Genomic DNA, 22618 nt, shown 5'->3' on the forward strand with positions numbered 1-22618 from the left:
GCCTTCACAATCATACTCCTGATTAATTTATGTTGTATGTTTCTGGCGCATGCCGGTAGCTCATTTTTTCTCATCCCCCTCACTATTTCACTCATTAAAAATAAATCAGAATTCTGAGTGCATCCTGTTTCATCTCACTCAGAAACAAAACGTACTTCCTGTCATTAATGTTAAATAAAATTATCTTCCGAATCAGCTTTAATTTACAGTTTACAAGCGTTTAAATTTCCCTTTGATTTTTCTTTACCGAAAAGCCTGAAAAACACTTAAGCTTAATGCTCTGAAAAGCATTAAAATACAACAAATGCTATTGATTCCTATAGCCTGAAAACCGAATCCCACTCTTATTACACTAGAAAGATGAAATTGACCAGACTGTATTACAACAGTATTAGAACATGCACGTTTAAATTCAGCGTCAATTTCACTATTCTTGCTGTAATCGACGTGAACTAACAAAACTTCAGTCAGAAAAGATACCTATCAAAGTCTTTCCAAGTGAAGTGGTTGTTTATCAGCTGAAAGGGAAAGGAAAACCCAACAATGAAACAAGGTACTTTATCCAAAGTGAACAGCCGCGACCAAGGGCAAAGCAGTTTCATTGGACCGCACAAGTACTGTATTTACAGAGCCCCGACCGCAGTTCAGAGCGCGTATATGCCACCCAGACTGGTACAGGGCTCCACGTAGCACAGGTCTTAGGGGAGAGACGTTTACACGCCCTTTCACGGAATACCTAGGTGAAGAGGACATACTGTACTGTAGTTGGCATTTTGCGGGCTATCTCACCCACCCGAGCTAAGCGGACAACGTGCCTTTTTTTATAAATCGGTTTAATTTCTACAACCCTAGACCCTAATCCCTCATGGTTGAAACCAAAATTAAAAGCAATTAAATGACAACAGTGGACAGCTTGGCAGCGCTGTTCATTTATTTATTGTGATACGCTGACGTTAAACAGCCCTCTACTGACACTGAGCACCGTGCTTTAAAAAAAGAGGAAAGCCCTCGCTTGTCAAACGTCACATGGGGCCGGGAGCACTTTGCTTCCTGCATTGCTCTCCTGCTCGGGCGGATTATTCATTGTTTACTCCTGTATACATGTAGCCTCTGTGTTCGCTCGTTTTCTACCGGCGCAATGATCAGCAAAGTTAAAAACGCGATGTCTACCCTGGTCGGGGGTATTATGCCGCACGGCCACCAACACGGGTCTGCAAGCATTCAGCACAGCGGCTCGGAAGGGCTACCCGTCCGCTTTCCGTATTCAAGACCCGACTTTTTGGATCTGCCTGTCGATCAGCTACAGTACGCCAATGATCACGGGTCCAGACCTATCCTCACCCCACAACGGGACTGCAGACTGCCCTGGAGGACGGGATACGCTGAGTGAGTGATGGTCTGTGTGTCTTTCTCGATAAAGAGGAGAAATGAAAGGCTTGGACGACCTAGTGGTTAAATCTGTTTGCTTTGTTGTTTAAAATAACATATCTTTAATTACAGCTCCCTAGACGGACTTTGCACACGCAAAGGGTTCGTTTTGAAACTGACATTCCCTGGAAGATTATACTAAACGTTGGAGCCGGCGTTAGAAGCGCTATGGCCCTGTGCTCTTTAATTCTGATAAAGACCAGCAACGCCTGTATCATCTACCCACTGTCGTCTCGGCATCTGAGCTGAAATCCGTCTACATCTAAGAGCTTCGGTGCGGTGACGTCATTTCTCAAAAGTTTCAAATCTGGTTATATTTTAGATGCGCAGAGCACTTCGGCTGATAAAGCATCCACACATTTGAAGGTTAATAACGTCTGTTTTCAAAGTGAAATATAAAACCGACTGAAACACCCTGCTCTGCAGGTTTTAAAAAGTTGAAACGAGCACAGAATGCTCTTGTATAAAGTATTATGCAGTACATTTGTATTCTAATTTTTATGATATATTGCTCATGTGCATTTTTTGCAGTTGTTTCCACGAAAGCATATTTTTACTAACGGAAAATAACTTTTGCTGGAAACAGGAATAAGGTTTAGTAATGGAATCATTCTATACAGGTTGATTCTTGTAGCCTAGGGGTACTGTGAATTTTGACGAACAGCAAAAGTGGCATTTCTGTATTTGGTTTAACAGTTCCTACAGTAGGCCATGAAAAATTATTTCCTGCTAACTCATAAATAGGCATTTATTCTCTGCCGGCTATCGGTCTGAAAACAATACATGGCTTAGACAGAACTTGTCAATATGCCGGGGGAAAATGTTACACATCATTCTAGAGCTACATACTGTATGTTCAAAGGCAATTTTGTGGTGTATTGGGCATATATCATAAAGGGATTAAAATAGCTGTGAATTCAAAGAGACAGGATGGCTTTCCTGAATGAATGAGTCTGCAGAAACACCATGTAAGAAATGTGTGTCCTATCTGGATGACTGTTACTTTTTACAATTTTAATGGCATCGTTTTGGCCCTTTCCTCACTAGAAGCCTGCATATTGAAGTGGTTGAAGAGAAGACTCAGTACATTTTGTTTTGTGCAGACACAGTATGTACTGAAACACAAAACAAGCACAGCACGGCACTCAGCACTGGGATGGATTTAATCAAATATTTTACATGTTCATATTGAAATCACGGAACATGTGGATGTCAAAATTAAACATTGCAAAGTTAATATGATCACTAGCACAAGACTGGCAGTGTTGATGCACAGTCCCAAGCAGCCCCTGGACAGATGGCTGTGGGATGTGGACCCGATGCATTTTTAAAGGAAACACCTCATTTCAGCTCAGTGATTTGAATAATAAATCATAAGAACTTTGACAACAAGAGGAGGGCATTCTTGTTGCCATTTAGTTTGTTTGGGTTTTAGTAGATAATTGATCCAAGTGAAACTTTTGGGTTTGTGTGGTGGTTGAGCACTCAGCTTGCAAGGATGGGAACTTAACGGAGACAGATATTCTCTTCTACAGATTATTTTTAACAGTCACATTTGCACCTCATTCTTCCTAATATCTCTGTCACATTATCCAGGATGACCAATCGGAAAACAAGGAAACATATATTACAGTAAACCTATCTACTAACAAGCTGTATACAGTAATACAATAACAATAGAACTTTAACTGCATAACTGAATAAAACAACAGTAACAGAGGACATGCGCTTACACGGGGATCCTATATGGTGATTTATGGAAAGCAGTCAGGTATGGGTTTAAACAACATGGCTGGGTAGCTGGTTCCATACACCCACAACCATTTGTATGAAACAGTGCCTCCAGTTCTCAGTTTTAAAAGAACTTCCCCTGAGTTTCCACTTGTGTCTTCTGGTTCATGTTTCACTGTTGATTCAGACAATCAAGAAACATATCTACCTACTGTTATTGTGCTCAGTGAGCTATTAACCACTAAAACACAGACTGCTGAAACCGCACTGTGCATGTATACCCTATACTGTGTATAATGGAAAGACAGATGATAGAGAGATACTGTTTTCTGGTTTGGATTCTATAAAGTCTGTCATTCTTGAGAGATAGCAGTATCTCAGCCCACAGCTTTTTCTTAGTATTTTATTTGTTTTTTTTAATTAAAAAATAAAATGCTTCAATATCGTATTGGCTTGAGCTTTGTAAACAGCAACCATATCATAAAAGGGTTGCAGTTTGTATAGCTGAGATAAAATTTTCTCTGGAGAAATGAGTAATTTTATTTTGATTCTGTTCTCAGGATTTCAGCATTAAAAAGCTATGCAATTCTGAGCAAATCATCATCGCTTAAAACGTGGAAATGAAACATCTATAAAAAGCTGTTACATTGACATGATAAGTGCACTTTATACTGTAAATATTTGCAAAGCTATCAGCCCAAAGTAGGCTGCAGACAAATCACACTTACTTCATTTCCTTGTTGTATCAAATGGCCCTGTTTATGATTATAAGCAGAAATAGCTCAGCAGAAGATTTCTGATGGCAGATAAAAGGAAATAAAATGTATCTGTTTACCAGAGGATGACTTAGTGGCACAGTAGTTAGCACTGCAGTTTCTGCCCATTGTTTTTAGACTCAGTGAACTGCAAGCATTTTCTAATATGTGAACTCTCAAAATGTAAATGACAATCAACCCACACCCTTTAGCTCATACCATTATTCTGGTTTTAATTAGAGGTGTGTATGTGTTTTTGTGGTTTGCTTTTTAACATTAAAAAAGCCCTTAAAGTCTGAGGCACCCCACTCCCACTGATGTACACGGTAATCTGCTCTATTAAACTGTCTTACTGAAATACCCTCCTAATTATATGGTAGAATTATGGTTATTTAATCAATTGATGTGTCTAAAGACAATGTCAGAGAGCAGAAAATAATGGATATACCAGCTACAACAAAAAGAGTTCTAAGAATGAACGCACACAGTGCTATGCATGTGGTGTGCTGCTGATGAACATAGGGTTTTGCACAAAAAGAAAAGCCTCCAGTTGCTTTGCAATGACATTGTCCATCAAAAAGTCCTAAAAGTCAGTGTTTGTGATCTGGCAGAGGTGGCTTCCTCTGCTTCTGTTCCCCTGGAAAACGCAGACATGGTGAACTGGTGAAAAGACATGCTGAAATGGAAGAGGGGAGGGATTCCGTCAGCCCTAGAGATGAAATGTCCCCCCAAGACTGCTTCTCTGCACAAGCACAACAGTGCAACAGCTGATAAAGCATCACATTTCAATAGCACAGTCTTCCATGACCCATTTAGGGGTTGTAAAGATCAAATTGTTTTGCACATTTTATTTGCTAACAAAGATACAGTAATAATAATAATAATAATAAAAAAACAGGATTTTATATAGCACCTTTAAAAGCATATTCTCAACTGTTGTGAGAAACCCCTAATGTAGACTCTGTTGATTGGTCCACAGCTGCCCATAATATTCTAAAATGCTTTTAAACCTTTTTAAGAGTGTAATGACAATACAGTGTCATTTGAGTTTTGTCAGCAAATCCTGTCCATTTGAGTAGCAACACCCATATATTTGCTCCAACAAGTAATCTGTTTTCCACTACAGGGTCATGGGAGACACCATAGCCTAATCTAGCAAGCAATGGGTGCAAGGCACACACAAAAAAACACACTCATACCAGGACCATGTTCCCAGAAGCCAATTAATCTACCAGGTGAGAGGAAACTAAAATACCTGGAGGAAAACCACAGACACATAGGGGCAACATACAAACTCCACACAGATAGCACCCCAGGTCAGGAATTGAATCCAGAGCCCCAGTGCAGTGAGGCAGCATTGCTAAACACTGCAACATCATGACAACATCATGCTGTCCCTCACACAAGTAATATCTGAGCCATAATCTTTCCAGCTATAAAATAATTGTCACCATATAAAACCTTTTGAACAGCATAAGACAAGCAATCGCGATTGTTATTTTCAATGCTTAGAAGCTGAAAGATATTTGCTGCCAATCTTCCTGAGAGAAGTGTTTGGGTTTGATTACTATGGACAGATTATAACAGCTCAGCATCAATCCATGAAAGCAGGCCAGATGTTAGCTGTAAGAGCCAATACTTGTACAAGCAAGGGGGAGCTCAGAGCAGGACTAGGGCTCTGGACTCGTACCTGGAATGTCTTGAGTTTGAGTCCCTACTGTAGCTATTGCTTTTGCACCTTTGACCTATAACCTCTGCACTTTTGAGTTTGGAGACGCACTCCAGTGAACGCTTCCAGCTGTCATGCAGGTTGTGTTGAACGCCCCTGGGTCGCCCTTTGTAGCGACAACACCAGAGAGACTGCAGCAGGGGACATCGGGGTCTTGCTGAATTGTAGAACATTTACATCTTGGCCAAAAAATAGAGATACTCCTCCAGTATGGCAGGTTGCCCAGAATGACTCACTAAAGTGTACTGAGACCCTTTAATAAGAATAAATGAATAGCTACAGCATCTAATAAAGTTAATAACTGCTGACACTGGCTAGATTCCCCTTCCACCACACACGTACTGTACGTCTCAGTGTGCCTGTGGGGAGGGGCTGATGGGATTTTATCAGTCCCTTTAATACCGGTAATAGAACCTCTTCTTTTCAAAACGAGGAAATGTAACTGTGAACGATGCAAGACTACACTCGGCAACTGACTTTCCTGCTCCTCTATTCTGTGGTTTCGTGGTTAAACAAAGGTTTTTGTTTTCTGAATCTCTCTGTCATCATTGGGTTAATTGTGTGAGCATCTTGCATAACTCTTTTGAAAAGAGCAACTTTTGTAAATTGTTCCACTGGTTTGGTGGAACAGTTCGTGGGCCAGACAGCCACCAGTCATTTGCAAAGTTGTTTATATTTATATCTTCAGATCCTGACAGGATTGTAACAAATTTGCCATCTTTTGCTATCTTCTTCCTAGTTTTCCACACACCCTAAATGTTTTGCACTAATAATCCACACATTAATCTTTACTGCTTTGTCATGCAGTTTCTGGCCAATAAAAAGCAAAAATACCACAAGGCACTTTATTCTAAAAGAGTCCAGAGAAAATGGGACAATTTTTGTTTTTCTCCAGTAAAGATAACTGTAGCGCATCTACAGCGAAACCAGTAAACTACAAGTCATATCAACTAGACTAAAAATATATTGCAGGAAGTACTCTAAGTACTTCAATAAATGTTTTGTCGTATACTAAAAATGTGTACATTAGTATTTTCTGTATTGGAAACTGGAACTTCATTTTAAACTGTGGTTTTAGTAGGAAATATCATGGTGGTGAAACTGTAAGTTCATGCAGAAATATTGGGGTGAGCAGCTGAGGTGTTTTCGTCTTCTGTGAGATCACAGTGCTGTTTGGTGCTCAAGGGGAAATTCTGCTGAAGAGTTTCAGTGAGATACAGAAGCCTGAGGTCACTCAGTGAAACTGGCTTTGCACATTCATGAAGTTGGCCCGAGAGGACAAAGTGTAGTAAGAAATCGATAGCTGGAGCTGTGTGCAATGCCGACAAGAGCTGAAGACACCCCTATGCAGGACGTAAGCTGAAAATTCATTAACATCTGCTGAATCATGTCCAGTGGTTTCGATGTGAATTGCCTTAGGACTTGTACGGAAGGAGAGCAGAGACACTTGGATGTTTTTAGCTGGTCCAATAGGTGCTTTTTCAAAGCGACATGTAGGCTGCAGAGGCCCAGCTAATAACAAACATGCCTGTTAACAATTTATCTAGCCTCTGCCTCTTGTGGCTAGGTGATGGTGTAATGACAGATTTGTACTGATATAGTAGATGCAGATAGAGGTGGCACAGTAGAGCAGTGGTTAGCATTGCTGTCTCGCAGGGCTGGCCCCCTGGGTTCAATTCCAGACTTGCGGCACTATCTGTGTGGAGTTTGTATGTTCTCCCTGTGTTTGCGTGGGTTTCCTCCAGGTGCTTTGGTTTCCACAGTCCAAAGGCATACTGGTTGGTTAATTGGCTTCTGGGAAAATTGACCCTAGTGTGAGTGTGTCTCTGTGTGCCCTGTGATGGACTGGCATCCTACCCAGGGTTTATCCTTGCACCCTTTACTTCCTGGTATAGGCTCCAGCTCCCCTGTGACACTATGTTGTATAACGCAGTTAGATAAAAAAATAGATAAATGGATTAGATGCACATTTTTTAGTGAAGCAAAGCTACTGTATCTTCAGTCTTCCCACATTCAGTCATTTCAATGCCAGTTTATTTTTCTTGAAAACCCCTTAATTAAGCAAAGAATCTGATTAATCATTTGGTTCCCCTGCGGGGAGGTTAAATCAGTGAATTCACCCAGTCCGAAGGATAAACTACTTAATATGTCACCTACACCAGCACTTGGAACTCTTTCAGTTATTTTTGCAACTAGCAACGCTGCACAATGGAATTAGGAAGTAAAAATACAAACTGAAAATCTGGCTTGAAACTTTCCTCAGTCTTTGAAAGGAGCCTAAGGGCAGTGACACCTGTTTGGAGTCCTCAGAAGCAGAGGACGCGGCCTGTCTCCCATGTGGGACATGGGTGTGAGTGCTGCACACAGTTTGTTCTTCCTCTTTCCCTTCCCCTTTTCACTCAAGAAAGCAGATCTGCAGAGCAGAGGGACGTTCTCATTCCTGCTTTAACTGATTCACTACAGGGAAGCTTGTCAGTGGACACAGAACAGCTCTTTCGAATTTAACTCAGAGAACCTGGCTTTCAGTTCAAGGCTTTGCCACTCAGTGCCTGTGTCTGGTTTGATCGTTTATTTTTTAAAAAGGTCCTTTTTTCTCCAGTCTGGCCTGCATTATTCAGCAGTATTCATCACATTTGACACTTAGCACACATTTGAATCCAAAGTGACTTACCGAGGGCAGGAGGTGAGGTTTGTATCCATTCTTGCTGCAGAGCCACTGATAACAAGTCAGCAGTTTTGTGTCTCCTGCAGTGATGTGAAAAAGGCAGTACACCCTCTTAAGATCTGCCTTGTCCTCACCAAGTCCTGACAGTAGGTTACCTGCAGATCATGATTCAGTAATATGTGGAGCCCCCTTTAGCAGCAATAATTAAAAGTTTCCTGTAAGAGGTTATCACCTGACAAATTCTGGCCCACCCCTCCTTACAAAGCTGCTTCAGCTCCGTGATGTTTGAGGTCATCCGTGTATGCACAGCTTCCTTCAGGTCCCGTCTCAACAGACTTTGACCTGACCACTCCAAGATTCTGTGCTACACACGGACTACAGTACAGACTGTTTCTTCTCCATAGCACACTGGATTACTGTGGCGAACGGCTGGTTTACACACAACAGAACATACGAGGTGAAAGAACCACAGAAATGTAGGCCTAGAAGTCTGACAAACAAAAGGTAAAATAGCAGAAATATAAAAGATAGAGTTATGCATATATCACTTCTGTTGTTGAAGATACATGAATTACATTAAAACTAAGATACCATGACCCTTAAATGGAAGGTTAAATCGTTTAAGTATATGTAAAGTAGTTACATTTGAATGGAACGAGAAGAGATTTATCAAAGCTCTCCATATTTAGTTGGCCTGGTAGTGCCGGGAAAGAAACAGATGTGTGAGTATTTTTTCTCCATTTGAATTGCTCAATAGACATGTTCTATGGAACTCCAGGTGCAGTTCATTACATACAGATCTGATAAAAAGAGGCTGCCAGGATAATGGAACTGTAGTCAAGCACAGGCTGGATTACTCCCCAAGCCTTGGTGTGACAGGGGCTTTATGGTAAAGTGATTGCCTTCAAGGTGCTCTCTCATTCCAGCTCTTGCAGTTATTCACTGCAAGGTACCCCAAGAAAACTGCAGACCCTACTAGTACCTCCGTCTTCAAACAGTGATGTGAAAAAAAAGTACGTCCCCTTATGATTCTATGGTTTTATTATATCTACATGTTCCTTCCCCGCCTAATTTCCTGGCATTCAGGATAAAAATGTCATTATTAGATTTTTTTATTTGCTGCAATTTCTTGGCTGGATACCATGTATTTCTGTAAGCAAGACAAACCATGTTAACATCAAAAGTGAATGGGTCTTATCTAAATTCTTCATAACTATGTTTTAAATGCAAATATTGCTTCATTGGTAGTCATCCAGCAGTGTGTATGAAAATGTTTTGTTTCAGGATCTCTAAATGGACTGCTATAACCAAACAGTATTTGATAGTGTTATTAGATGACCTTTATTCTTCTAGCTACTATTATAACGGGTGAGGATTACTGGCGCACTGTTGCACTGACATGACGCTGTGAACTAGGTCAGAACTGACTTCTCCTTTAAGGCAAAGAGAAGCCCAGCTTTAACTGTAGGGACATGCAGGAAGAGCTAGCCTCTCAGTCTGTATTGTCAGCAAAGCAAAAACAAAATGACAGGGTTATGTAATGCATGGTCTTGTGAAAAAACCACACTGTAAAGCTTTTAGAATTGTTTTGCATTAACTCTGCTGCATAAACAATTAACCATAAATTTTGCACCACAAAAAAAAATAAATTCTCACCCCATTATAAAGGATTCCTGGACATGTAAGACAAGAGGAAGGGTAGTTTTACTCTAGACCAGAAAACTTGGTGGGCTCAGAGGTATATTTTCATATTGAGGAATTTCATTCATCCATCCATTTTCTAACCACTTCTTCCAAATTCAGCGACGCAGAGGAGCTGGAGCCTATCTCGGCAAGCAACAGCTGCTAGGCAGGATACTCCATGGACAGGACACCAGTCCATCATAGGGCACACACAAACACAACCCTCACACCAGAGTTAATTCTCCCAGAATGCAATTTACCTACCAGTATGGCATGACAATTACAGTACCTTTGGACTGTGGGAGGACACCCACACAAACACAGGTTGAACATAAAACTCTACACAGAGCTCCCCAGGAATTGAACCCAGGGCTCCAGTGCTGCAAGAAGTGCTACAAAATGGTTTGCTGCACAAGATCGATTATGTCTCTTCCTCAGGCCACTGCCTCCCTGTCTCACATGGATATTAATTACTGTTAGAATACGACTGGAGTCAGTCACAAAGCCTTCAAACTAGTTTCATTTTGTCTTCTTCTAGCACAGAGGTCCATGTAGCACTGCTGAGAAATCACGCCTGCAATTTGTTTTCTCTGATTTTTATATAAATTCATGCCCCGATGTACCAAGACCCATTTTCTCATTTCTCCATCTTCCCTTCCAGCACCAAATGACACAGTGCTGCCTCAAGATATGTTACATACTGTCCTTTCTTATCTTATTGTCCCAGATGGGACATTTACACAATATACAATTAACACAGCATGAAGCCATTAACAAATTAGAAGCACACATGCATAAGATGAGAAAAAAACACAGTCAGCAGTTTAAGTAATCTTCTCAATTTAGAAAAAGAAAACAAATAAAGAAAGTGGTGATCGATGTGTGAGAGAGATAGATAAGATATATGCATGAAGAACAAATAAAGTAAAATATTCAATCAATTGTCCAAATTAAGAAAGGTACTGTAAGATGTGGGAATAAGGGATAATTAAGTTTTAACGCTCTTAAATCTGGGTTTGTAAATCAAAGCCCAGATAGAAGGAGCTCAGATTCACTGTGCAAGGGGTGGACATGACAGTCAATGATTATATTGGCCTTCCACACTGTTTTTTTATGTAGATGTCTGCCAGTTGTGGGGTTTGTGCACCAATACTTTTGGTCGCTACCTGCTCTGTCCTGCTCAGTCTGTTATTATTGCATGTATTCAGGCAGTGCTGTGTTCCATGGTGGATTATTTAAAACCGAGAACAGGAAGCGTGTCTCTACGCAAAGGTTTGTGGGGGTGTGGAACAAGCTGCCTTCAGAAAACAGCTGGATGAGATCTGTGGATCAATTAGCTACTAACTCCCAAACGGAACAAATGGGCCTACTGTTCTCCTCTAGTTTATCATTTTTCTGTTGTTCTTCTGTTTCTGTTTCTTCCTTTCTGTAGTTCTTGTGCTTTATGCCAGCCTCTTACCTCTCTAGGAAAAACCAATGCTGGTAAACAAACAGACAACATCCTTGGGAGGATTATAAAATTAAAGAGCTTGTGAAAACATGGGACAGTACAGCATTCAAAAGCAGTCTTCAGAGAGGAAAAAAATGAACAATGTTTTTCAACACAGTTTCAATGTACTTCAATATATTGCACCATTTCTGTGATCTGTAGGCTTATGTGGCTTTTCTGCGGTCACACCAGCAGGTTTTTTTTTTACTCTACAGTGTCCAATATCTACACAGCACAGTAACATGTTGTGTGGAAAAGTGTATATTGTCACTTTAGAGAAATAATTTCAACCCCAGAATCAGAATGTTAAAATGTGCACAAAACTGCAGAATCTTAAATCTGCCACAGCTGATACAGCACAGGTATTTAAAGGTCCTTGTGAGCATTTCTAAAGGCCATTCATACAAAAAAAGTATGCAGTATACAGCTGAATGCTAGAGAATGCCAGAGAATGCCAGTGACTTAAATTTTTTGCTGTTCCTGCCTTTTCAATGCCAGCATCGACAATTAATAAGGCCTTCTGAGAGCCTTAAATACAAAGAGGGCATTGCATCACCTTAGACAGTAGAGAACTCTGTGGGCGATATTTCTGTATTCATTTCCATTCATAGGAATGGATCACATGACTGGATTCTCTGGAGAAATATTCCGCTGTAGGGTGCTGAAAGTGAGAAGCCTTCTGAGGCATGTTAGGATTTAGGCAATGGTGCTGGAAGGATAGCCTCAGAAAAAAGCTTTCTCCAAAAAACATCCACAAAATGCTCATCAACACACAGATTGCCTTAGGTGTCTAGACAAAACCCACTCCTCCACTCCTCCTTTTTCTTGCCAAATCTGGTAAAGGGATCATCTAGGGGAAAGTAGATGCACTTTTTGCCTCTCAGCCTCTGCTGTACCTTTTTGTTCCAATGGCTAAGGCCTGTAGTGGATTTGCAGGTTTCCGTGTTCTCCACGTGTTTTATCTAGCCATTTCTTGAAGGCTTTGGGAGTTTGGGACATGACTACTTGGCTGGGAAGCCTGTTCTAGACCTCCACCTCTCTTGGTGTAAAGACGAATTTCTGTCTCTCACATCCTAAATTACCCTTTTAGCTTCTGATTGTGACCCCATATTCCTGTTTCACTAGTGAAATATCATGGAGGATAACCCTGTCTGTAAGCCTTAGGACTTCTGTAAATTTTCTCATTTTTTTGTCTGGACCAGTGGTTCTTAATCATTACTGCAGCCTGCACCCTTTAAATTCTCAAAATATGTTCTTGTACCCCTTATCCAAAATCTTTGAAGAAGGTCAGTTCTTTGAATCTAAGATATATCATAATTGTAGAATGAAAAGGATAGAACTTCACAGTAAAAGTAATACATTTCCACTTTTTTAAGTTTACTTTAAAATATATAGGTTTGATAAAACAAGTTGTACTTGTGTTTCTGCTGATTTACATTCTAAAACAATCTGGCCTGTCTCACACCCCCAGAAAGGGCATCTCGCACCCCCAGGTTTGTGTACCCCAAGTTAAGACCCACTCGTCTAGACTGAAGAGATTTAGCTCTGTTCATATAAGACGATCCCCAGACCGGGATTTTTTTTCACTGCTCTTCTTTCAACTATTTCTAAGAACATCATGGCCTTTCTTCTGTTTGTGGTGGCCCAAATTAAACGCCCTGAAAGCCAATCCAAATCTAAAATAACCTGGTATTAAAAAAATAAACAAAGCACTACAGTTGAGGAGTGCTGATGATACGATGGCACTGTGACGACTGTTTCAGTGTGTTGAGTCAGCATGGCTGCGGTAGTCTGGAAAAACAAAGCGTTTTTCACATTTTTAAGGGAATAACTGGTTTCTATGAGGTCTCTGTACAGCTAATTTCATGTGAGAACATGATGATTCAAAATGCTGGTCTGATAAGCAAGTGGTTTTGTCAAGCATATATTTTTGACAATATTCCAATGTGCAGTGTGTATTTATCTAGGCTTATGTGTTTAGGAGACAGTAGTGTTTAAAGGCAGGTCGGAAGGCATATGTCAGGAACAATTAGTGTAGGTGGTTGTTAAGCTATTTTAGTGGTAGCTCACAGGCCTCTCTTGATAAGTGAGCTTGCTCGGGGCTCACAGCTTACAAAATACTCTGTGGCAGGAAATCTGAGGCCTCAAAAAACAGGAAGGGCTGTTTGTTTGCGACTATTTAGGAGAGCTGCTAAGCTTGTGCAATTGAAAGTCAATGGCTGTCACCTCAGCACAGCCAAAATGTCAATTGCAACCCCTGTACTGTACATCTGAACCATTGAAGTCGATGTAACATTTAATATTTCTCCAGTATACTCCTCTGTCAAAATCAGGATAGGCTTTGGTTGCAGTTCTATTGCACTCAGAAATAGTAGTGGTGAATTCAACCAAAGGAATAGCAACTCCCATGACACACACAAAAATGAAATAGAAAAAGAGTGGATGAAATCATGAAAATGATCAGTTTGTGGTTGTGTGCAACATGCTTTGCGTATGTCCGCTTAGGAATTATTAGAGCTTCGCTACACATAGACGGTAGCAGCTCTTATCTTGTCAAGATAAAATATCAACTCAGAGAGCTCACCTTGAGAAGTCAGGTTTTTTAACAGAACAGATGAAATGTCTTGGGGATGTGTCTACTTACTGCCTTCCTGTATTTTTTTTACTGGCGTTTTGCTCCAATATAGCCTTTAAACATCAGAATGTCAAAGCCCAGCTGTAGGAGCTGAATTGGTTATGAGGCTACTCCCGTGAGTTTCAGACCCGTACTGACAGCAGAGCTGTCTCCAGGACGACCTGCCCTCGCTGCGGCTGTCAGCCTGGTGCTGAAGACAAGGAACAGAGTACCATCTTGAGCCTGGAGAAGAGGAAGCAGGGAACGCGCCCCAGCGCCAGCACGAGTGGGAATCCCCTCATGACGGATTCCTGTTTGGTGGAACATTACTTTCTGTCACGTGGCGTGGAACAGGACCAAACGTAGGCCTTCTGGGAAACGAGAGTGTCGCAACTGCAAACCAGCTTCACTCGGTTTGGAACGGCTTACTGCAATAAAAGTGCCTTTTTGCAGTTTTCCCAGGCCTTTGTCATGATTCAGCTGCATTTATTTCACTTTGCCTTTGTTTCTTAAGATTTGCACTGTACTTCCTCACATGTTTCCTTACTATGCTGTACTGTGTTTTAATATTTCTGGATGAAGTGGTGCAATATTAAAGCAGAACAAGCGCACATGTAAAGTGCTATTTCACGAACACATCAAACACATTTCAGAATCGACCCAGCCATTTAATTCTTTCCTATGTCATGAGTTGGTTTCCGGAACTGTCTTTAGATCCTGCGTCACTTTTGCAACATGGGTCACAGCATTGAAGGACCTTTTAATATGTAGATGCCTTTGTATGGCACTGTGTGACTCTGCTGAGTCATGGCAGTGAAGTGTGCACTGTTGTTTTTGAACCTTTTGAAAGCCTGCTCCGTCCTCAAGAATGTCTAATTTCAGAAGTCCTTCCTAAGAGAAGAGAAACCAGAGCATAGGGGAAGCTAGATTTGATCCCGGCACAAAAGTCAGCAGCCATATCACCGTGCAACTGCACAACTGGCAGCCCACTGAAGCTCAGCAGGTGTGAGCTTGGTCAGTACCTGGATGGAAGACCTTCTGGGAAAAACTAAGGTTCCTGCTGGAAGAGGTATTATAGGGGCTAGTAGGGGACACTCAACCTGCAATTAGTGTTCGTCCGAAGGCCCCAGTATAATGACAGGGACATGTCCTTCAAATGAGATGTTAAACCGAGGTCCTGACTCTCTGTGGTCATTAAAAATCCCAGGGCATTTCCCTAAAAGAGTAGGCGTGTAATCCCTGTGTCCTGGCCAAATTTCCCATTGGCCCTTACCAATCATGGCCTCCTTATAATCAACATCTCTGAACTGGCTTCATCACTCTGTTCTCCTCCCCACTGATAGCTGGTGTGTGGTGAGAGTTGCATCATCCAAGTGGGGCTGCACATTGGAGGTGGTGGAGGGGAGTCCCCTTTATCTGTAGAGTACTTTGAGTGGAGTGTCCAGAAGAGCGCTATATATGTGTAAGGAATTATTATTGTAATTGCAACAATATTAAAAAACACAGTGTTAGTGTAAGGAATTCTTCTTCTTATTATTATTATTATTATTATTAAAGGCATCTGCAGAATTTGAAATTGCAAGCACAAGGTCAATATTTCTGGAGATAAGATAAGGGGATGTAATAATGCACAAGGAAATGGATCTGAAGGCAATTGCCCACAATCCATTGGGTCAAATGCCCTATGTGACCTTTAAAAACTGTGGCTGTAGTGAGTCTCGGAGTCAGCTGCAAGCGTGCTCTAACACCAGGTAGCTTGGCCTTGTGAGTCTGGCTCAGAGGCTTGAATTAACTGCTGATGTTAGTACCGTGTGTGCGGCCGACAAACTGGCCAGCTCCTCTTCCTGTTGGGGTGCTCATTTTAATATGGAAGGGCTCTGTACTTTCAGTTTTCCTGGTTTTACTGAAGTGTGACTTAAGGTTTTAGAAAATTGATTCACCTGCCAAAAAAAGGGACATACAAGCTACCATGATTACCCTGTACCCCTAGAAGGCTTCACACCAAGCCTCACAGCTACACAACTGATTCCTGTTATGCCAGTTTTGCAGATGACTTATTTATATTCTTCCATGTCATTAGCACTAATGCATCCCCATGCTGTTTGGCGCAAGCTCTTGCTTTTATCTGATTAGATGGCCTTTCATAATCCAGATTTGGGGAGCAGTGGCTTTTTCCTGCCTGGTGACTAAATTGAGCTTAAAATGGCTGCAGGGCTGCGTCGCTGAGAACAACATGAAGTATCGATAATGATTAAAAAATCTCTTCGTCCTGACGACAGGATCTCGGCGTAATAATGATTAAACTATATTATTTTTTCTTGCTAAAAAATACAGAAATAATTTGTCATATACAGTAGCTTCCTACAAGATGTGTTTGAGAAAGATACTTCTAAGAAGTGATATGTTAGTGAAAAATTACTTTTGTAAAGGATTTCATTTTAGAATTGACGAGACGTTGAAGGTAAATAATTTAAAAAATCACCACTTACAGTGATATATGTAGTGTATGTATAGATGCTATGTGAAGTTGTACATTATCTCTTAAGAACAACTTCTTAGTTAAAAATAATCTCTAACACAAGTGTAATAGAACATATTTTGAAAAAAATATCTTTCCCCAAAAGTGTTAATGAGTCAGATTGTGTTTATTGAAGATGTGAAGGAGTCTATCCTCAGGCCTACCCACAATGCCTTGCATGAGGCACGAGTATATCCCTAACAGTAATGAAAGTGGTTTATTTTTGACTCCATTGGGTATTTATTGAAGCGCAGCTAGGTCTGTTCACACTGTGTGCCTCATTTCCATAGCCAGACACCTCTCATTGGCATGCGATTTCCTATAATAAGTTGATGCTAAACACAAATGGCTGGAAAAATCGAACTTTATCTAAAAAGTTTAAGCCAAAGGTTATCAAATGATTGTCACCACAAAGATTTAATTAAGAACTAAAAAGGTCACTCAGCCCATTTGTCTTGTTTGGAAGTTGGTAGCTAACTGATATGAGGATCTCATACAGCAGTTTCTTCAAAGACATCAGGGTGTCAGCATCAACAGCATGGCTGGGTAGCTTGTTCCATACTCCCACAACTCTTTGTGTAAAACTGGTAGAGTTGTGGAGGGTCCAGAATGCCTTCAGGACTGTGCTGATCTAACTCTGGCCTTACTCTTTTTTTGTGTGTTTTTGCAGAGTGGTCAATGCTGGGAAGAGCCTTTTGAATGAGGACCAGGCCTGTTGTGAAGTGCTGTTTCTGAGGAGGAGCAATGCCAAGCAGCCAAGCTCCTCTTCAGTGGAGGAGGAGGCTCAGCAGGTGGTGAGAGGGGCTGGGGGATATGGGCTTCATCTCAGAACCTCAGAATCCTGGCACACTCTGAAGATGAAGGGCTTCTATAGTTTTCCCAAACTAGACATTAATAGTACCATAATAATACAGTGGACATTTCTGAACCTCAAATTTTGAAATTGACAAGCATATTGTATGCTTGATAAGTTTTCATTCATTTATCTTTCATTTCCTTTTCATCTTCCATTAACTAATGCATCACACCTGACACACAGATTTTCGTTGGTCGTCTGTTGTTGTGGTTCAATCAGTTACTGGAACAGTTGATGGGTATAACTTATTGTATTAAATGGAATCTGTGCAAATGACTGTGATACACATCATTAATATAAAACAAACATTAAATTCTGTAATGGAAAACTGAAAAAATAAGCCAGTATCCGTTGTTAGTAAGCCTTTCATTCCCAATGGGAGTGCATTTTTGGCATGAATTTCCCATGTTTACACCATACTGTACCTGTGCTTTTGTTCTTCTATGGTTTCTAACAGGCCTTATTACATCTCCCTGTTCTTTACCACACCCTGAACAAGATCCCACTGTGCTTTACTTTATTCTGTGCTCTCTTTATCATGTGTCATGTGAAGGATAGCAGGGCTCCCAAGGAAAATTTTAATTTTTCTGCATTTCTTGAGCTTTTTACTGCGGCAGATACAATATGTTGCCAAGTCCCATTTATGTGGCATCGGTTTCACTTGAGAACATGTTCTCCGCATGACATGTAATAATGGCTGTGGTCTCCTGGTTGTCCTTCAAGCTTGTGCTCGTTGTGAAGGCTGTGTTTACTCACATTACTGCTCTGATTCTGTATTTTGGCTTCCACATTAGGCTGTGCTGGGCACAGCGCAAGGGAAAATGATGCAGCTTTGATGCTCTAATCGGAACTGTGGCAGAAGGCAAACAATTTTCAATCCCCATCTCCCTCTCATCATGCACACGCCCACAGTACCCCCCTCCGAGATCAATTTACATGCATCATCCTTTACTGCCTAATTCCTCTGGAAAAAGAGGTTTTAAGGTTTTTTTTTAACCTTAAAGGTACATGTTCCATAATTCTAAAATATTCACGTCTTTGTTCGCTGGTGCTTTTAAAATATATATGACACTGGAGAAACCTTGCAAAAGACAATCACACCCACAACATCTTCCCTGCATGCTCTCCGTGATTTGTAATCAAAGATGAAATGATTGCACTTTCTCATTCAGCCGCTCTTTTTTTATGAAGTGCCTTCTGAACAGCAGGCAGTCTCTGTCTCAAAGCGCCCTCTGGTGGTAAATAACGTAGTTGCATAGGATGTGAAATCTCGACAATACCAGAGCTGGAATTCAGCTTGTTCGTACTTTAATAGACATCAAAATGACTGGAAACAATAAGGAGACTCATAGTATTTACAATTTTAATGTTTTAAGATTTTAATTTTTAAAATAACTAAATTGAACATTTTATATTTAAAGTTTGTAATGTTTTAATTCAACTGATGTAATAAAATCACCCTATTAGTGTGCTTTACAACACCCACAAAAAAGAGAGGAGACATTCGAAATGTCTTGATAATTTGGTGGCTTGTAGTTGAGAGAATCTCATTCTGTCATTTTTGACCCTAGAAGAGGTTCATCATTAAACATTCCCTGGCCAGAAGAGTTGCTAGATTTTGTTTCTGTTGGCAGCCCATGTCAGCCGAGCACATTTCTGACCATTGTGGTTGCTGCCCTGCTTGTGTTTTAAGAAGGGCATCCCACTGCATTTCTGGGCGCTGTATGATGGGCACGCCGGCTCCGGAGCCGCCATCATGGCTTCCAAGTTCCTTCACCACGTGATCAAGGACCAGCTGACGGACATCCTTCACCTCTTGGAGAACCCCGACACAGCGCCCCCTATCTGCCTGGGAAAGAACGGCAGCCCCCTACAACCAGAGCTGAAGACCGTGGCGTCGCAAGAGGAGGACCCCGAGACCCCGAGTGACCCCACCGCCCGGTTCCACCTGGAGAAGGCGGTTAGCCTGGAGAGTCTGATCATGGGGACGATTGAAACCGCCTTCAGACAGATGGTAACGACATCACCACAGGAAAAGGCAGAGGCCATTTTGCAGCCCTGCAATAAATTTAAGCCATGGGGTTCACTGTTAAAATGTGTAGTCGAATGTACTGTAGCAAAATGGGGGTAGAGTCTCATGGCACAATCTTAGCAAAGAATAATCCAGACTGTAAACCTCACTGCAAAAGCAGTGTGAAAGCCCATTACAAGTATAAGAGCAGTAGAAAGCTGTGCAGATTTGCTGTAAGAGAAGAGAAGGAGGCTACCAAAGGAAGCTGACATGAACTGGAAAAATATGGTTTCGAGAGATGACACACTTCGATCCTGGTGGCGTAGGGGCTGTGTGCTTCATTCTTCCCTGCCGCTGCTGTCTTTCAGCTGCAAATGCAGACAAGAAATAAGTGCAGCACATTAACGCGGTCAGACGATAAATACGGTACAGATTTAATGTGCCTGTTAGTCAAATCCGCAAAGGAATTGAAAAGTGAATTTGGAAGGGATCTCGTGAATTTTTTTTCCCACCCAGAGGGACTTTAAAGTTTGGAAAAGCAAACTCGCCCCAGTGTCTGGAGTGGAGCGGTGCTATTGCATTGATTATTCAACACCTCAGTATACAGACTTGCCATATGAAATTTAGCAGGGCTGGTTGTGCATTGAGGCGACACCTAGTCCGCACTGTGTTTTGTTTTAACCATAATTTTCCTGTGTTTTACTATGATTGTTTTTTCACACTGAGGAGTCACTAACCTTTTACCAAGGATCTACTGTATATCACAGAATATCCTTTCGCACGATTTAGACAATCAAACTGAACCTCAAGTGAGAATATCATCAACGGTGCTGAGTGTGTAAAAATGGAGCGACTCAGGCATTTGGTTCACAATTCATTGGAATGTGGACAGATGAGAACAAGACCTCTCTCCAGCTGTGCTAGGACCTGGGATATAAAGTTCTGACCGTCCAATCACTTCCGGGGTTCTCTTCCCTGTGCAGGATGAGCAAATCGCAAAGGAAAAAGCGTCGTTCAGCATCTCAGGGGGCTGCTGTGCGCTTGTCGTGATCCACTTAATGGGGAAGCTCTACGTCGCCAATGCAGGAGACAGCAGGTATGGAAGACTGCACACGCAAACACAGTCCCTTAGAAATTCTGTCACCCAGTGATTGCAGTTTGTCTTAGCTGCCAACTTCTCTCTTTAGAAATGTGATAAACCATTTTTGGGAATGTAGAATTCGAGGAGCGAAGACAAGGTACTCCCCCTGGACCCTGCTTTGCCTGTCAGTGGCCTTTGTGAAGTAAAGCAGTCATAGTACAGGACTTCACTGCTCCATTACTGACCAGTACAGCATTACTGGACATCACGGCATACTGGTCATTACAGGACTTTACTTCCTTACTGGATATTACTCTCCATTACTCCATTACTGGACATTAGTTTCCATTACTAGTCATAAATGAACATTACTCCATTACTGGACATACAGTAACTGTAAATCACGCCATGACTGGACATTAATCCAGTAGAGGTGTTAGCCCAGTGGCCAAATTTCCCCCTGGCCTTTGCCAGTCATGGCCTCCTAATAATCCCCATCTTAGCTGATACTGTATGTGGTGAGCTTACTGGCACACATTGGCTGCCGTTGCATCATCCTGGTGAGTGCTTCACATTGAAGGTGAGTCCCCATTACCTGTAAAGCACTTTGAGTGGAGTGTCCAGAAAAGCTTATTATTATTATTATTGGTCACACACTGGACATCACTCCACTACAGGCCCCATAATGATGACTGCAGTCTTATTTTGTGTGCATTCTCTAATGAGAATATCAAGAGTGCTACTATATACAGAAATTTAGAGTCTGTATCCATTTCTCAATTTGAAAGGTATTTGAAAAAAATAGGTGCCGTGGTTTGTGTTACGGATTGGCTCCGCGGTCCATCTCGGGTGTTGCGTTAGACCCTATGCAAAGTGGTAAGAGCTGGAGGAAACAGGAGATTTAGTTCGGGGAAAACACACAGGCATCAAAATAACAGTGACAGTTCGTGAACCGGTGAACAGGGGAACAAAGACAGGTATCCAAATCCAAACAGGTCCGAAAGAGGGTCAGGGCACAGCCCATGAGTTGGATACCGTGAGATCCATCCTGAGACGACACAAGGTGAAAATCCCCGGGAAGGGGAAAACAGGAACATACATATCCAAGGATAACGGGGCGAAGTCCTCCAGGCCCTGGGCTCAGAAGGTCAGGCGATGTCGGGGATGAGGCCTATGCCCTCAGGCATCCAGCAGCCTGGTAGTAGGCGGGCCTCGCGACATCCATACCCTAATGCTGAGTCCTGAGCACTGGAGGCGCTGGGATAAAATAGAGGGAGGCAAAACAAGGCACACCTGGAGAACATACCAGCAATCACAGAGAACAAATGATGGGAGTAGTGGAGCGCCCTCTAGGCGAGGGAGGTTGACCGTGGCAGTTTGGGCATATTTACTGTATGTAGTTTTAAATAGTTCTCTGGAAACACAGGGCTCTGCTATCATCTCATTCCATATATTGTCTAATAACTGTCCAATGATTTTAGGTGTCAGCGTGGCTGAAAGAGCACCCATTCCAGTTTTGCCACTCTGTAATTAACATTGTTTCGCGGTGTTGCCCATTTTGTTAACTTCTCACACAAAACAAGCCTGCCTGTTCCTCATGCTGTCCCTCTGTCTGTCCCCCCAGAGCCATAATAATCCACAACGATGAGGTCATCCCCATGTCCAACGAGTTCACCCCTGAGACTGAACGACAGCGGCTGCAGTATCTTGTAAGACAGCACTTGCTTAAGGGTCGTGCAGACACACTCCCGAAGAAACTTTCAATGACTTCCATACTGTATATGAGCTCAGCAGTGGACTGAAAGCTCTACATTCCATGCTGGTTTGATTATATACAGTAAGATGCAAACAGACATGCCTCCACAGGACTTTCAGTTTAAGGTCTTGGAGTGAAAGCCTCATTGTGGTACAGATTTCAGTTTCAAGCTGGAGACTGAAGAAGGAGGGGTGTTTGTTGGCAGGAGGGTTCATTTCAGAAAAAATAAATGGCCACCTGTGAAAATTAGTGATATGGAGATAGTGTCAGAAACTCGGAAAAATGTATCATATTTATGCGTC

The 22618-nt window shown here is 41.8% G+C and overlaps 1 protein-coding gene across 4 annotated transcripts in view; it reads left to right on the plus strand.

Annotated features, from left to right (window-relative positions):
• The first annotated feature begins 1067 nt into the window (after positions 1 to 1067).
• The window catches only part of ppm1j (protein phosphatase, Mg2+/Mn2+ dependent, 1J), a 33503-nt gene continuing 11952 nt past the window's right edge, over positions 1068 to 22618 (plus strand). Inside the window, exons 1-5 of one of the 4 annotated variants that reach the window (XM_088922260.1) lie at positions 1068 to 1386; positions 17283 to 17406; positions 19162 to 19482; positions 20463 to 20575; positions 22185 to 22269. In XM_088922260.1, coding sequence (XP_088778386.1) covers positions 1139 to 1386; positions 17283 to 17406; positions 19162 to 19482; positions 20463 to 20575; positions 22185 to 22269 — 891 coding nt within the window. In that variant the 5' untranslated portion in view covers positions 1068 to 1138. The remainder of the gene's footprint in view (positions 1387 to 17282; positions 17407 to 19161; positions 19483 to 20462; positions 20576 to 22184; positions 22270 to 22618) is intronic. The other 3 variants (XM_088922262.1, XM_088922263.1, XM_088922264.1) reach the window with 3 other exon arrangements.

Source organism: Atractosteus spatula, chromosome 7 (assembly GCF_055471065.1).
Source record: "Atractosteus spatula isolate fAtrSpa1 chromosome 7, fAtrSpa1.hap1, whole genome shotgun sequence".
In the NCBI taxonomy this organism is placed as follows: Eukaryota; Metazoa; Chordata; class Actinopteri; order Semionotiformes; family Lepisosteidae; genus Atractosteus; species Atractosteus spatula.